The 16,375-nt window shown below is 48.7% G+C and overlaps 1 protein-coding gene across 5 annotated transcripts in view; it reads left to right on the plus strand.

Moving 5' to 3' along the window:
• Window positions 1-16,375, plus strand: part of DCDC2C (doublecortin domain containing 2C) — a 79,889-nt gene that overhangs the window by 1,178 nt on the left and 62,336 nt on the right. For all 5 annotated transcript variants that reach the window (XM_039257367.1, XM_039257368.1, XM_039257370.1 and 2 more), the window contains exons 2-3: window positions 7,126-7,177; window positions 16,120-16,196. In XM_039257367.1, coding sequence (XP_039113298.1) covers window positions 7,126-7,177; window positions 16,120-16,196 — 129 coding nt within the window. The remainder of the gene's footprint in view (window positions 1-7,125; window positions 7,178-16,119; window positions 16,197-16,375) is intronic.

The following is a 16,375-nucleotide window of genomic DNA, read 5'->3' on the forward strand; positions in this document are numbered from 1 at the left end:
TCGTATCACAACCTCTGTGAGATCTTACTGCATATGGGGTTATACACAGAGTTCTGTTTATTCCACCCAGACTTCTCAAGAGTATTCCAGTCCCCTTGCGATTTTTCTAAGCTTTCTTAGCAGCTGTCCTCCTACAGATGTCTTTGCAACCCGAAATTCAAGCTCCAGTTCTTCTCTTCTTCCCACGGCGTAGCTGCACGGGCTGTGAGAGCTTTTACAATGTATGTTTAGGGGGAGGTAAGAAACAAATTGCCGCGGAAGAGAAAGGGGTCACCCCATGACAGACTCTGGTTTAGGCTCAGGACCCCTGAAAAGGCTTCCTTTACAAAGTGCAAGAGGGAAAATGGTTTCTTATCCTCCGTGAGCTCCTGACCTCTATCTCCGTCTGCCTTTCAGAGATATATTGCCTTTATTTATGCTGTTGCTGACTCCATTTCTTTCGTTGTGAAATGTATGTTACATACGGGAGTGTATACACTTCTGTGTAGAGTTTAAGCAAAACTCTGTGTCAACCACAGTGCGGATTAAAAAAGAGCACAACCAGTATTTTATTTATTTATTTATTTATTTATTTATTTATTTTACAAATAGTTTATTGTCAAATTAGTTTCCACATAACACTCAGTGCTCACACAACCAGTATTTTAAAACCTGCCACCTCCAGCCCCGTCCTTTCCCCACAGGTAACCAGTATTTTGTAATCACCATCCTTTTGTAAGAAGGCATCCCCAAGAGGACAGATTTTTCTACGATCCATGGCCGTGTACCTTATATAAATGCAATTACACTGTATACAGTTTTCTGTTGGTGCTTTTTCACACATACTGCATTGTGAGACTCATTCATGTCAACGGTGTGTAGCTGTAGGGCAATCCTTTCACCGCCATGTGTTATTTCCATCGACTAAAACACGTTTTCTTGTCCCATCTATTGATGGATAATTTGGGTGGTTCGTAATTTTATGCTAAAGTAAACAACACTGTTGTAAACATTCCTTTACATGTCTGCGGGTGTACGGGTTAGAGTCTCTCTAGGAGGGTGTTAGTTATCTATTGCTGTATAACCAATCATCACTCCGGGTGTATTGGCTTAAAACAGCTTTATTCTCTCGCGGCCTCTGTGAATTTGAGAATTCGAGAGCAGCTTAGCTGAGCAGTTCTGGCTACAGACGCCCCTGGGGTTGCAATCAGAACGCCGGCCAACGTCATCTGAAGGCCTGACCGGGGAGGGTGCTTCCCGGCGCCGAGCCAGGAAGCTTCGTCCTTGCTGTGGAGCCTCTCCGTAGGTGACTTAGCAGCCGGCTCTCCCAGCAGCAGTGATCCGGGAGGGAGGCAGGCTGAAGCTGCGGTGGACGTCCTTACTGCTGGTTCTGTTATGCTGTCTCCTCTCTCTCTGCCTATTTATCTTCCTGTGCTGGACATGACTTTCAAACTCATTTGGAGAAATAATTTGAAGTCCAGGGTGATTCTGTCTTTCGCCAAAGTTGCCTGTTGTATGCTGTGGACAGATGCCTGTCATCAACGGCTCACGAGCACCTTCGTGCAGCTTCAGAAGGTGAGATGGTTGGTGCCACCCAGACGGCCTGAAGACAGGATGGACCCCACTGGGGCCCCAGCTGACAAAGAGGGGTCGTTCGGAAACAGCCACGGCTGCTGCTGCGCCCTGAGCACGTACTTCTGCCTGTTGGCCCCAGAGCCTGTCTATGACTCAACCTCTCTGCCATCTGTCCGTTGTGGACAGTTACCCCTGGGCGAAAGTGGCCCCAGGAATTGGGCTCATGTCTTAGGATTTCCTTTATTTCCTGGATATTGGCCTGGTAATTCCTCAGTATCTTGTTAGATGTCTGGTTCCTCTTCTGCGTGCTGACAGTGCTATCTGCCCAGAGACACTCCGAATTCAGCCAGTAACGTGAGTTTTGTGGGACCGCCCAGATAGTGTAATTTTATGAGGAAGTTGGCTTGTGATCCGAATTCTTTTTTTTTTAATATTTTTTTTCAGTGTTTTATTTATTTCTAGGAGAGAGAGACAGCGTGAGCAGGGGAGAGTCAGAGAGAGAGGGAGACACAGAATCTGAAACAGGCTCCAGGCTCTGAGCTGGCAGTCAGCACAGAGCCTGATGCGGGGCTCGAACCCACAAACCGCGAGGTCATGACCTAAGCGAAAGTCGGACGCTTAACCGACTAAGCCACCCAGGCGCCCCGTGATCCGAATTCTTAATGGCATCACAAAGATGCAGATTTAACATCCTCTTGTTTTTGAAGGAAAATCTCAGTCCACAGACATTTGAATTGCCAAGAGGTATTGGATTAATGCCATGACATTTTAGATTCAAATTTATTACAATGACAATCCTGTTGTGTGTGAGAACTCACTGACAAGAATATAGATAGCCCTTTGTAGATGTTTGACTTTGTGATGATTTTTTTCAGGGTTAGTTGCATGCTAGGTTATATACAACTATAACTATGCTGTAAATGGAATTATTGCGTCTTGTAGAAATTTATATGTTGAAGCCTAATCCCCTCTGTGGTTATTCGGAGGTAGGGCCTTTGGGAGGTGATTACGTCATGACAGCGAAATGGTCATGAATGGGATTCATGACCCATAAGGATTGGGTCCTTATGACAGGGACCCCAGAGAGCTCCCTACCTTTTCCTTCAAGTGAGGACCCAGCAAGAAGGCAGCCATGAATGCATTAGGAATAGTGTCCCTCCCAGAACCCCATCATGCCGGCACTGGACCTCAGACTCCCGGCCTCTGGAACTGTGAGGAATAAATATTTGTTGTTGAAGCCACGCGGTCTGGGGTATCTCTGCTGCCACAGCCCAAACAGGCTTAGACACTGCATGTGCTGAATTCCGATTTCCCACCAGCATCCAGTATCCAGTGTTGCTTTACAAAACAGAAGAATATATTCATACTAAAATGGACTTTAAAATCCTTTTCCATGCATGTGTAATGAAGAGTATTTAACTTTCCTGCCCAAAACATTTCCTTGTAAAGATCACATGTGTTTTACCTGGAAGCTGATGAGGAAGGAAGCTCGGGAAACACGGGCGAACGTGCCCGTAACATGTTCAGCACATGCTTCTCTTCTGTCCTGTGGGTCGAGGCATTTTCTAAGACACCCTATTAGACCCCTGCTTTGGTAGGGAAACTTGTGTAGTTTATGTGAAATACTTGGGACACGTGGCTGAAATACTGAGACTTTGAGGAGTTTCTCTCCCCAGATCTCTTAGTGTTTGTTATTGTTTTCCGAGAGGGAGACAGCGTGGTCCGGTCCACGGATGGGAGAGCAGAGGCCGGACGGGGCTGTCACGTGGCCGAAGACTCGGTTCTCGGCATCATCCGTGTGGCCTCGGTGCTGCGGGAGGATGGCTGCTATTTGTGTGTGACACTCATCAGGGAGAGTCGTTTAGGCTTCCCTGTCTTCACCGCTGTTTAGATCAAGGAAGCATGAAATCAGCATCCAGATGTGGGGGAATACAGCTCTGGGAAATATTTTGGCTTGATTTCTGCTGGTATTGGTAGGCTAGCGCTTGTCAGAACATATATTCTGTAGTCACCGAGCCAGTGAGCAATTAAAATTTTCTCCAGCAAATAACCTCCTCACTGCGCCACCAGCAAGTGAGCTTTGCTGTGAGACCTGACAATGTATCAGCCATCCTGGACTCTTCTAGAAACAAGGGCTGCAGAACACTACACCGAAGAGACCAAACCCCATCATATCTACATAAAATCCGATCATTACTCAAACATCTCCCGCATTTTCTAGAAAGAATGAATTTGAGATGAAGAACATGGTTTGTTCTACTATAGAACAAAATATTATAGGCTAATAATTACTTTTTATTTATTTATTTATTTATTTTTAAAAAAAATTTTTTAAGGTTTTTTTTAATTTATTTCTAGAGAGAGAGAGAGCGTGAGCAGGGGAGGGTCAGAGAGAGAGGGAGTCACAGACTGAAACAGGCTCCAGGCTCTGAGCTGGCAGTCAGCACAGAGCCCGACGTGGGGCTTGAACCCACAAACCGCGAGACCACGACCTAAGCGAAAGTCGGACGCTTAACCGACTAAGCCACCCAGGCGCCCCATAGGCTAATAATTACTTTAAAAAATATCCTGTAAAGCTTAGAATTCATGATTATTTCGTGGAGAAAGCCATATTCACACACACAAAAAGTGTAAATCAGGGCACTGCATGTGCACCTGCGTGTGTGCACAAGTTTGGGGGAGACCCCAAAGAATTTGGATTGCCCCAGGAACTTTTCCTCTTTGCCTTATGAGTTTGTTGTCGAGGTACGAGGTGAAGGACCTTTCGATAACACTATCATAGTTGGCCTGCACCCCAACTTTACTCTGTCTCCTTGCCACCCACTTGTATGCTGAGGATAGCGGGGGCAGGGACAGAGAGCAGCTGGGCCAGAGGCAGGGACGTGGTCTCAGGGGCAGAAGGGGATGAATTAGGTTGAACTGCGTCCTGGCTTTTCCTTATCTCAGTAGCAGTGAGCACACTGAGTGCCCTTGCTGGGGACCCGGGTCCTCACCACTGCAGTGGGCTTGGTTCCCATCCAGAGTGGCACTGTGACAACGCGATGGACGCAGCACTTGCAGGTGCTGGCTTGATTCTCATGGCTGGCTCCTTCCTTTCCTTGATTCTCTGGAAGCAGCAAGGAGGGGCGCTGCATGTGAACGGCCAGTATCGGCTCCAGCTGCCTGTCCCCCTGCCGCCACCCCAGGGAAACCCACGCCCCCGCGATCCCATCCCCAAGCACCCGGCTTGGAGACCCCAGTTCACCGGATCTCTGAGCAAGCACTTGTCCCCTCTTTCGGTTCTATTTACGCGTCCTTTGGGATGCAGCATTGAAACAAACGGTGTTTTATGTTTCTTTCTTTTTCTTTCTTTCTTTCTTTTTTTTTGCAGGAGGTTTTTATGCCTTAGTGTTTCTGCCCTTATTTTTACTTTTTGTTTCCATTTACTGATGTAACAAGTTGTCTCATGTGGGGATTAATGGTCACAATCAAACACGGAATATGGGGGTTTAAAATGGGAAGAGCTCACCCAAGGGCTGGCCAGCGGAGGTGGTGGTGGTGGTGGTGGGGTTAAGTGCTGCCATATTTAGTTTGGATCATAGTTTTCTAAGATGTGAATTGGTTGGACATTTTGTAATGAGGAAGTTCATGGAACAGTATAGAATTTTAGTTTAATTGAAAAATAAATGGAGGATTTGATTGTTCAGAAGGACTGTTTAGTTGCCCCAATTCTCAGATGGAAACTGCCCTGGGGCTGTGGGCGGGGCTCACCCTGGAAGAGAGAGGGAGGTGCCCTTGCACTCCCCGCTCCGCTCCTCCCCTTCCGGAATGCTGCCCTGGGGGGAGCGTTGACACTACTGGCCTGGCCTCTGCGGGTGCCTGGCTTGTGACCCTGGACTCTATCGAGTACTTTGTAATTCCTTTTTCCTTCCAGCTGCCAATGTAGCCAGTACTTCTCTGGATATTGCTAAAACCCTCAGAAACAGCAGCAATCTTGTTGAGGATTTTTGCATCCGTATTCATCAAGGATATTGGCCTGTAGTTCTCTTTTATTGCTGGGTCTCTGTCTGGCTTGGGAATCAAAGTAATGCTGGCTTCGTAAAATGAGTCTGGAAGTTTTCCTTCGATTTCTATTTTTTTGGAATAGCTTGAGAAGAATGAGTATTAATTCTGTTTTAAATGTCTGGTAGAATTCCCCAGGGAAGCCATCTGGCCCAGGGCTCTTATTTGTTGGGAGATTTTTGATAACTGATTCAATTTATTCACTAGTTATGGGTCTGTTCAGGTTTTCTATCTCTTCCTGTGTGAATTTTGGTAGTGAGTGTGTGTTTAGGAATTTGTCCTTTTCTTCTAAGTTGTCCAATTTGTTGGCATATAATTATTCATAGTATTCCCTAATAATTGCTTGTATTTCTGAGGTGTTGGTTGTAATAAGTCCATTTTCATTCATGATTTTGTCTATTTGGGTGCCCTCTCTTTTCTTTTTGAGAAGCCTGGCTAGAGGTTTGTCAATTTTGTTTATTTTTTTCAAAAAACCAACTCTTGGTTTCATTGATCTGTTCAACTGTTTCTTTGGTTTCTCTATTTATTTCTGCCCTGATTTTTATTATTTCTCTTCTCCTGGGTTTGGGGTGCTCTTGCTGCTCTCCCTCTCGTTCCTTTAGGTGAGCTGTTAGATTTTGCACTTGTGCTTTTTCTAATCAAATACGTAATTTTTTTAATCAGGAAGAAATCTTGAAAGATAAAAAATTAAGGTATTTATTATCATGAAAAAATATCTGTTCTATTTTTGTGGCATATGAAGAGCCCTCCAAAAGTCCCCAAGTGTCAAAAGCTGTATTAGCAGGACTCCTACGTGTGCTTTTCTCGTGGCTTTTCCTGGTGTTCAGTGTTGGGCAGATGGGGACAGTGATGTAATTCTGTGTGACAGGAGGAGACGGTGCAGGTGGTGATGAGCTGCATGGGGAGGCACTGTGCTCTGACTCTGGCCAATCTGTGGGACTCTGGATGAGCTCATTTCTGGGACCTTCGGTGACCTGGTAGAAAAGGAAATTGAGGGGCGCCTGGGTGGCTCAGTCAGTTAAGTGTCCGACTTCGGCTCAGGTCATGATCTCATGGTTTGTGGGTTCAAGCCCCGTGTCGGGCTCTGTGCTGACAAGTAGTCAGAGCCTGGAGCTTGTTTCAGATTCTGTGTTTCCTTCTCTCTCTGACCCTCCCCTGCTCAAGCTGTCCCTCTCTCTCTCTCTCTTCCAGAAATAAATAAAACATTAAAAAAATTTAAAAAAAGAAAAGGAAGTTGAATACATGATTGCCAAGTTCCCTTTGTGACCAATAATGTCATAGGAGAAAGAGTGTCATTAGGTGACAGTTTCCCACGGGCCATGCCGACGGCAGCCAGTGGGACGTTGTCCATAACGTTCCCCCATGACATTGCTGCTCTACATCAATGGAACACTGTGCACTCTTGACTTGCATTTTAAGTTGCTGTGGATTTGCAGGTCCGCATGCTGAAAAGGAGTCCTCTCTGAAGAGGCTCAGATTTTCCACCTCAATGTTTACTTTCTAATTAGGTGTTTCTTTCTTCTTTTGCAGTTATATTCATATAGTTTCCAGAAAACCTGCGAAGATGAGGAAGTTGAAGGAAGTAAGTGTTCGCTGCTCCTGACTAACGATGGGGTAAATTGGGTGATCTGGGAAAACTCCAAATGTCTGTGGAATAGCGTCACTTTTACGAGACTGGCATTTTGTAGGAAGAGCTTGTGATTGCATGTTGCTCTGGGAGCCTGATTCTGCGGTGCGAGCTTGTCATACCTGTCCAAGCACTGAGTACCTAACGAGACGGAAGCCAGTAAAAGTGTCCTGAAACCATGGTTAGACAGACAGTCATCTCTGCGACACACTGTCAAGTATTTATAGAAAGCTTTCACTTTTCTTTTGTTCTTGGGGATTTGGAAAGACGGGTGTCAGGAAAAAGCTATTTTAAGTCATATACTGTTGAAGCTAATTATAATGCTCAATTTAAAGATTTGCCCCAAGTTCTCAACATTTTTGTGCTTGATAGACGTTTGAAAGGTCTAAGCGTGGAACCTTCTCTCACTCTGCTCACATCACCTGGTTCTTAGCAAACAAACAAACAAACAAACCTATTTAATATGTATAAAAGAGATCCAGCTTTTGGGGCGCCTGGGGGCTCAGTCTAAGTATCGGACTTGAGCTCAAATCATGATCTCATGGTTCATGGGTTCAAGCCCTGCGTCGGGCTCTGTGCTGACAGCTCAGAGCCTGGAGCCTGCTTCCCATTCTGTGTCTCCCTCTCTCTCTCTGCGCCCCCCCTCCCGCTCACGCTCTGTCTCTCTCATCTCTCAGAAATGAACAAATGTTAAAAAAATAAAAAAAAGAGATCCACCTTGTAAAATAAGCAACAAAAATTGCTAAGTTTTAAGCAAGATGTCCTGTCCATATTTAGAATAGAATATGATTTAGAATGTTGTATAATATGTAAATATAATAATATATTTACTATATATTACTATATATTATCCACATTATATGTACTATATATTATATATAGTATAAATATGAATCATATATTTAGTAATATAATACGTAAACTATTTTTAAAAAATAGACTTGTCACTTTATTGGGTATTTCAAAAGGGAGATTTTTGAGATTATTTACTTCTCTAAGCGGTGATCTTGGTATTCTTTTTTTAAAAAAAAAATTTGTTTATTTTTGAGAGAGAGAGAGTGAGAGAATGAGCATGGGAGGGGCTGAGAGAGGGAGATACAGAATCCCAAGCAGGCGCCAGGCTCTGAGCTGTCAGCACAAAACCCAACGTGAGGCTTGAGAGCCAAAGTCAGACACTTAACTGATTGAACCGCCCGGGTGCCCTGATAGATTTTCAAATATGAGCCCAAACTTGCATTCCTGGGACAAACCCCACTCATGAAATTTTGTCCTTTTTCTGTATTGTTGGATTTCATTTGCTAAAATTTTGTTTGGAATTTCTGCAACTGTGTTCATGGAGGGACGTTGGTCTGTAGTTTTTAAAATTCTTATAATGTTTTTCTCTGGTTTTGGTGTCATTTCTTCCTTAAATGTTTGGTAGAATTTACCAGTGGAGCCAACTGGGCCAGGAGTTGTCTTTGCGGGAAGGCTTTTAGCTACACACCCAACTGCCTGCATAGATAAAGGGCTCCTCCGATTGTCTATTTCCTGCGTAAACTTGGCTAGCCTGTGTCTTTTAATTTGTCCATTTTGTGTCGGTTGTTGAATTTATTGGCATGAAGTTGTTCTCTTATCCCATTAATATCTGTGGCATCTGGTGATGTGACCTCCCTCATTCCTGACACTCCTGGTCATTTGTGTCTCCTCTCTATTTTCCTGCCTTTTGGTTTTATTGTTTTTCTCAATTTCCTTGTTCTGTTTTCTATTTCACTGATTTTGCTTTTTTAAAAAAGTTTATTTATTTATTTTGAGAGAGAGAGTAAAAGAGAGAGAGAGAGAGTGCCAGAGAGAGAATCCTAAGCAGGCTCCGTGCCATCAGCATAGAACCTGACTCAGAACTCGATCTCTTGAGCCAGTGAGATCATGACCTGACCCAAAATCAAGAGTTGGATGCTTAGCCAACTGAGCCCCCAGGCGCCCCTCCTTGATTCTGCTTTGAACTTTATCGTCTTCTGCTGTGTAGGGAGACATGCTGCTATGAGGGGTGACTCTTCTCTGCACCCTCGCCTTCTTCCCTTTCTTTCTGGGGCATCTTTCTCTGCACGCTCCCCGAGTGCCTTTCTGGCGCACAAGGTTTCAAGGGCGGTTTCCGGTGTGTTGTAGCAGGAGGGAGCTAATTTCCTTTCTCTGCCATGTGACACATTTGCATTTTTGTCAGAGACACTGGGGGACAACATCTTGGCCCAACAATGGAGACTCCGGCCCTGGCGGCAGGCGGATGGGGGCCGGCAGCTTGGGTGCACGCTGCAGCCCTCCTGCCGTGCCGGTGTGCCTGCTTCCTTCCCCCCCCCCCCCCCCCCCCCGCTCTGCCCACTTTGCCAGGTGGACCTGCTTTCCCGGGCTCCTCATGGAAGCTGATGGGATAACTTCCCCTTCCCTCCGATGGCGTTTATCAGCAGTGTCACTATTTCTTTTAACGCACATTTAAACATATGTGCAGAATTGGTCACTTCTGACCACTGACAAAGTGTGTGTGCTTGCCGGCGCTCACCCTCACCCTACTTCCGTCTTTTTTAAATTTTATTTTATTTTATTTATTCATTTTGAAATTTTTTAAATGTTTATTTTTGAGAAACAGAGCATCAGTGGGGGAAGGGCAGAGAAAGAGGGAGACACAGAATCCGAAGTACATTCCAGGCTCTGTGCTGACAGCTCAGAGCCTGACACGGGGCTTGAACTCACAAACCGTGAGACCATGACCTGAGCTGAAGTCTGATGCTTAGCCGACTGAACCACCCAGGTGTCCCTTAAATTTATTTTATTAAAAAAATCTTTTTTTAAGTGTATTTATTTATTTTGAGAGAGAGACAGAGATAGTGTGAGCAGAGGAGGGGCAGAGAAAGAGGCAGGGATTGAGAGAGAGAGAGAGAGAGATCCCAAGCAGGCTCTGCACTGTCAGATTGAGGCCCATGTGGGGCTTGAACTCACGAGCTGTGAGATCATGACCTGAGCTGAAGCCAAGAGTGGGACTCTCAACTGACTGAGCCAACCAGGCATCCCTACTTCCGTTCTTCTTTTCTCTGCTTCTATTTGTATTTTCCCTAATTCTGCACCCTCATAGTCTCACTCTTCTTTCTTTCTTCCCTTTCAGTTATTTTATTCATACGTCATCATTTGAGACTTTGCAGGTAACGTAGGTGGTCAACACCAGGGTCAGCAGGGGTAGTTAGTCTCATTTGTTACTATTTTGCTTTTACAGAAGGAGTAATTGAAGGATGTCCTCTGAATGTCAGGCTCACTCCAAGGACACTCTTGGTTGATTACTTGCTTTGCATATTGTGTCCCCCTCCATTTGAGAAAATGGCCTGAAGTTGCTGAGAGGGTGAGCAGGCGAGCGAGAGCGAGATACTGGTGTACGGGAAGCTGTTGGTAATTCCAACTAGTTGGGAGAAGATAAAGCATCTTTCTCTTTTTTTTTTCTTTTATAGTTTATTGTCAAGTTGGTTTCCATACAACACTCAGTGCTCATCCCCACAAGTGCCCTCCCCCATGCCCATCACCCCCCTTTCCCTCCCCCCCCACCCCCATCAGCCCTCAGTTTGTTAATAGTCTCTTATGGTTTCCCTCCCTCCCTCTCCCCAACTACTTTCCCCCTTCCCCTCCCTCACGGTCTTCTGTTAAGCTTCTCCTGTTCCACATATGAGTGAAAACATATAGTATCTGTCTTTTCCTGCCTGACTTACTTCACTCAGCATAACACCCTCGACTTCCATCCACGTTGCTACACATGGCCAGATTTCATTCTTTCTCATTGCCACGTAGTATTCCACTATATAGATAAACCACATCTTCTTGATCCATTCGTCGGTTGATGGACATTTAGGCTCTTTCCATGATTTGAAAGCATCTTTCAAAAGAAAGAAACAAATCACTAATCCAATAGAATTTGAAATATAAAGAATTTGAATGGCATTCAGGAGGAGTAATTAGGTGGGAAATATCACTGCTTTTGGTACGAGTAATCCAAAATGAGGTACACATGGCCTGCTGCTTAGCAAAGTGCCAGAAATGAGTTAAGAGCTCAGTCAATCATAGTTGCTCTGATTTCTGTCATTGTCAGGCTCCAAGGTCCCCAAGCTGTCAGAGGTCAAGAGCTCTTGGCTTCTTCTCTGACACTATCTTGTTGACTTCAGGCAAGTGTCTGGTCTCCAAGCCCCACGGGAGTCCTGGGAAGCCGGCCAGTGTGATCCTCAGTGCTCCCACTCATGGCTCCCCATGCCTGAGTTCTGCTGCTGTGATGGACGGTGCTGGAAACGAGACACCCTCCATCTCATGGATGGTGTCTCCCACCCCCCCGCCCACAGTGGTGCCTCAGTCAGGAAACCCTCAGTGAGGGCTGGGCAGGCCCTTCCCGACTTCCCAGAGGGGGCAACATCTCAACAGTTAGAAACCTGATAGAACTTTATGGATACATGATATCAGCCAAGTCAATTACAAAACCCTAGTCATGGTTCTTTTGTTGTTGTGGTTGCTTTAAATGTAAAACTATCTCAACATTTTCCAAAAAACGAGAAATAAAAATGCATCATCATCATGGCCAGGAAGGCTGAAAACCCATTTCCCCAGCCATGTTTTAGCCAGACTTGCCCCACGTCCCCCTCAAGGGTCTCCAGCGCAGCGTAATGCGGGAGGGCTGCAAAGGTGTTGATTTGCCACGTTCCTACTGGTGATGGTACCAGTGTGTGAAGGGTGACTTCCCACCTGCCTGCCTCCCCCGTGCCCTGCACACGCTCCCGAATGCTGACTTAGGAAGATTGTTGGCCGTTTTGGGGAAAGAGTGAAGCTGATTTTTTCTTTTCTTTTCTTTTTCTTTTTTTGACTCAGAGGATCACAGAATGAGAAATGAAGTGACTTTGGAGGTGGTCCAGGACGACCTTTTCCTTAATGAGTTAAATGAGCCATGGAGAGCTCACTGCACCTTCCGTCGGGTTTCTGTGGTCTGTGACCGTGTGTGTCTTCAGCATCTGCTGTTGAGGGGTGTAGGGGCATCTCAGTTAGTTCAGGGCACGTTCCAGACCCTGACGAGCACCGTTCGCTAATTACGAGACCCTCCCCTTGCGGTTACGTGGGGAGGTCTTTTCTTGGTGCTGGACTCCCTTGAGTCTTTTCTGTTTGAAGTCTTTGCTGGAAAAGGCCGTGAGGATGTTCCCTGAGGGTGGTTGGAGAGGCTCCAGGAGGTGCAGACAGCAGTGACTTGCGAGGCTGACAGCACCGACAACCACTGAAAGCTCTTAGCTGATTTCTGGCGGTTTGCTTGGCGCCCCGCAACGCGTCAATGCGCCAGCTCCTCTAGCGCTGCCCCTCCTGGAAGCAGATGCTGTGAGACAGGCCACTCTCCTCCGCATTCACGCACCAGGGTCCGGGGGCAGCAACCAGCTCCCGGTTGAGCGAGGAGAAGGTGGGATCGCGGATGACTCAGACACAGGCTCCCAAGTGCCACACTGGTAACATTCCAATTCCCAATAGGCTACAATCCACAATGAAGTGTTTTTTGATGGCCTCCCGTGGCTGGGACACTTCATAACAGTGTGTTCTTGTGAAGATTATAGAGCGGCTCTGATTGTTCACCACGTAGGTATCTTGCCTGGTTATTTTGAGGATTAGGCAGGAATGCGGTACCCGACACAGAATAGGCATTCAGTAAAGCATGGCTGCCACTTGGGGGCAAACGCCTGTGGTTACCTCGCCTGTCTTCCGGCATTGATGTGGATTTGGTTTAATTACTTCGGACTGTTGGTTACGGAGCCCGAGAGCCCAGTGAGCCCTTCAGCCTCTTGGCAGCTGAGTGACACTGTCGTCACCACCAGGCCGTGACAGAAAGCCACATGTGCTTTTTTAGGAGATGATGTGGAGTGCAGGAAAGCAAAGTCCAGAATCATGTATTTAATTGCTGGGGTTATTTAATTAGGCAGGTGATATCAGGGCTAATGAATCATTAACACATAAAAAAGCAATTAGCTCATTGTTTCCATAATTTTACGCCATCAGGCAGAAAGCTGTTTCTTAGGGTAGTTGTACTTTAATAGAATTTTGCAGGGAATAATTTCTGTTGTTTTGTTACAAACCAGGTCAGTAACTTCATGGTATTGTTGATATTCATGGCTTTGATTTTTCGCTATCAGTATGCAGGTGTGTGTAATTTTAGATATAAAATGTAGTTTTGTTTATAACATGACAACAGAGTAACAGGGAAGGATGTGTGCGTTACCACAGTCTTTAGTGACCTTGCTCTTTTCTGGGATTCTTCCTGAAGTATCAGAGCTGTTTGTCCCTTGTCACTGAAGCACTTGTCATTTATTCATCCATCCATCATTCATTCATCTTCACGGCACACTTCTCAAACTCCTGCCGTGGGCCACTCACTGTTCAGGCAGTGGGGACCCTTGGTTGAACATGACGATCAAGTTCCCTGCTCTCAGGAGGCTTACATTCTACGAGGAGGAATCAGTAATAAGTGAATAAATAAACACAAAGATATTGGACAGTATTACATGCTATGATGGAAATAAATCAAGGGCGTGATTGGTCGGGGGCATGGTTGCTCTGAGGAACTGCTTCTAAGTTGACTTCTTCATGCAAGAAAAGGTAAGCTGTGCTGAGACCTGGGAGAACATTCCAGGCTCCAGGTCAGGAACAAGCTTGATGTTTGGAAGAAGGCAAACACGGGCTGTGGCGTGGGGAGGGGAGGAAGGGAGGAGCGGGGATTTTAGTGTGCGGCCGCGGTTACCTCCACTGGGGCTCTAAGCCGGGGGGTAGCCCATTGTGACGGGTGTGTCCAAGGGCCGCTGCTAGATGTGGGGAAAGGCCCGTGGGGGGCGAGCTGCGGAGCCAGTGTGGTAGCAGAAGGGGCAGCAGGGACTGAACGCATCCAGGGAAACAGTTTTGAGGCAGACTTGAGAGACGTGGGGTGTAAGGGAGGAGACACAGCAGCGGTGTCTCCCAGACTCTGTGGTTGAGCACGTGGGTCTCCTGAGACCGAGAAGTCTGGGGACAGTCAGTGGCTGTGGGCAAAATCAGGGATTCTGTTTGGGCTGTAATGAGACTGAGATGCCCAATGGTGTGTCTTCTGTCTCTCTCCATTCTCTCCCTGCCTCTGTCTCTGTGTCTCTCTGTGTCTCTGCATCTCTGTGTGTGTTGGAGACTCATGTTGATGGCTTGAATATTTGTCCCTGTGTGGCGTATGGCATTGTGCCTTTTATAAAGTGTTACCTTCCACAAACCCCGCCAGGTGTATGGTCCCCACTGCAGACGTTAATAGATGGCAGCCCAGAGGTGATATAGTCCCTGCAAAGTCGCGGGCGGTGAGAGCTGGGAGGTCCGCCTGGCCGGTCCAGGTCGCTCTGCTGTCCGGGTGCGTCTCGGCCGGTGGTCCCTTCTGTCTAACGGTGTTTCGAGTCCGCAGCAGGGTGCCGGAGGGGCTCTCTCCACGGCTGCTCAGGCTCAGTGCTCCTGAGCCTTCTCACCTGCCCCCCCCTCCCCGGGACGCCTCCTCCTCCCTCCTTCAGAGGACCCCAAAAGCACATTTTCCGTCTCCTCTTTTAAAAAACAGTGCTGGGGAGACCATGAGATGCCCAAAGCTCGCACCCGCATTAAGGGTGTGTGCCGCTCACTCTCACGCCCAGGGTGAGCCCAGAGTTTGCGGGTCGGCGTTATTCCGGGCAGAAGAGCTTGATAGATACTTTTCGGGGTGATTCGGTAGAGCTGCGCTAACGTTACAGGTGGGCGATCTGTGTGTAAATGGGCTGGGCACCCTGCCAGGGGCATAGGGTGGAGGGGGACCGGGTACGCAGGCAGGCCAGGCCGGGAGGCCCAGCTGGGGGCCCTGGGTGGACACCCTCCGCCGCTGTGCCCCCCTCCCCCCCGCAGGAGCAGGTGCGAAGAGAGTCTGAGCAAGCCCTGAACACGAGCCTAGCTCAGGGGAGGAGCCTCTACAGATTGGGGGGGAGGGGCTGGTGTCTCGGGGGCGGGGCCTCTACGGGTGGGAGGGGCTGGTGTCTCGGGGGCGGAGCCTCTACGGGGGAGGGACTGGTGTCTCAGGGGCGGAGCCTCTACAGGTGTCCGGGGGCTGGTGTCTCAGGGGTGGAGCATCTACAGGTGGGCGGGGCTGGTGTCTCGGGGGCGGAGCCTCTACGGGTGGGCGGGGCTGGTGTCTCGGGGGCGGGGTCTGACTATGCAGTGGGAGCCCAGGCGGACCGCGCTGTCCAGGCAGAGATGACACTCATCCCCCGCAGGATGAAGGGAGATCGTTGGTCGGGCCTGAGCCGCAAGACCGCGGCGAACACTTCCGGTAGCGAGTGACTCAGGTCCCGTCTGTGAGCTGCACACCGGGCCTGGTCAGAAGGGGTGGCACACGGAGATGGGAGGTGGGCCCGCAGCACCAGGCGTGCGGGTGCCGGTGGGTGCGGCCCGTGGGGTGGGGCTGGGGCTCCAGGTCAGGTCTCCTGGTGGACGCAGTGTGAGGGAGGGTGGTCTCAGTGCGTCCCTGCCGGGCGCTCCCGGTGCCGGGGGGGCAGCCGCAGGGGGAGCACCTGACGGTGCGGGGGGGCTCCCGGTGCCGGGGGGGCAGCCGCAGGGGGAGCACCTGACGGTGCGGGGGGGCTCCCGGTGCCGGGGGGGCACCCGCAGGGGGAGCACCTGACGGTGCGGGCGCTCACCTCCTGCAGATGCTCCCCCTGGACCGTGAGCTCCCGGCGGGGAGTCTGCCCTCCGGGGACCCTTCCTGGCTCCTCCCCTGCGCTCTGTTCGCGAGGCCTCCTGCCCCTCCTGCCCCTGTCTGGGGCGCTGCGGGGCCGGCTGCTGGGGTTTAACAGGAGGGGGTCCGTTAGAGCGGGTTCTGAGGCCGCCTTTTCCTTCTGCAGGTCAAACCGGTGGTGCATTGCGATATGGATGTGCCTTCCAGGTGGCACGCGTTCCACCGTACAGGCCGGCACGTCAGGTGAGTAAGGTCGGGCGAGGACTCACGGCTTGCTGTGGCTCCGGAGATGCTGTTCCCGCAGCCAGACTCACCTTCACCCCTTGTGCGTCCTCCCTCCCGTCCTCCCCTCCCCTCCTCCCCTCCCCCTCCTCCCGTCCCTCCCCTCCCCCTCCTCCCCTCTTCCCCCCTCCTCCCCTCTT

This window comes from Hyaena hyaena, unplaced genomic scaffold (genome assembly GCF_003009895.1).
Source record: "Hyaena hyaena isolate Hyena2069 unplaced genomic scaffold, ASM300989v1 scaffold_612, whole genome shotgun sequence".
Classification (NCBI taxonomy): domain Eukaryota; kingdom Metazoa; phylum Chordata; class Mammalia; order Carnivora; family Hyaenidae; genus Hyaena; species Hyaena hyaena.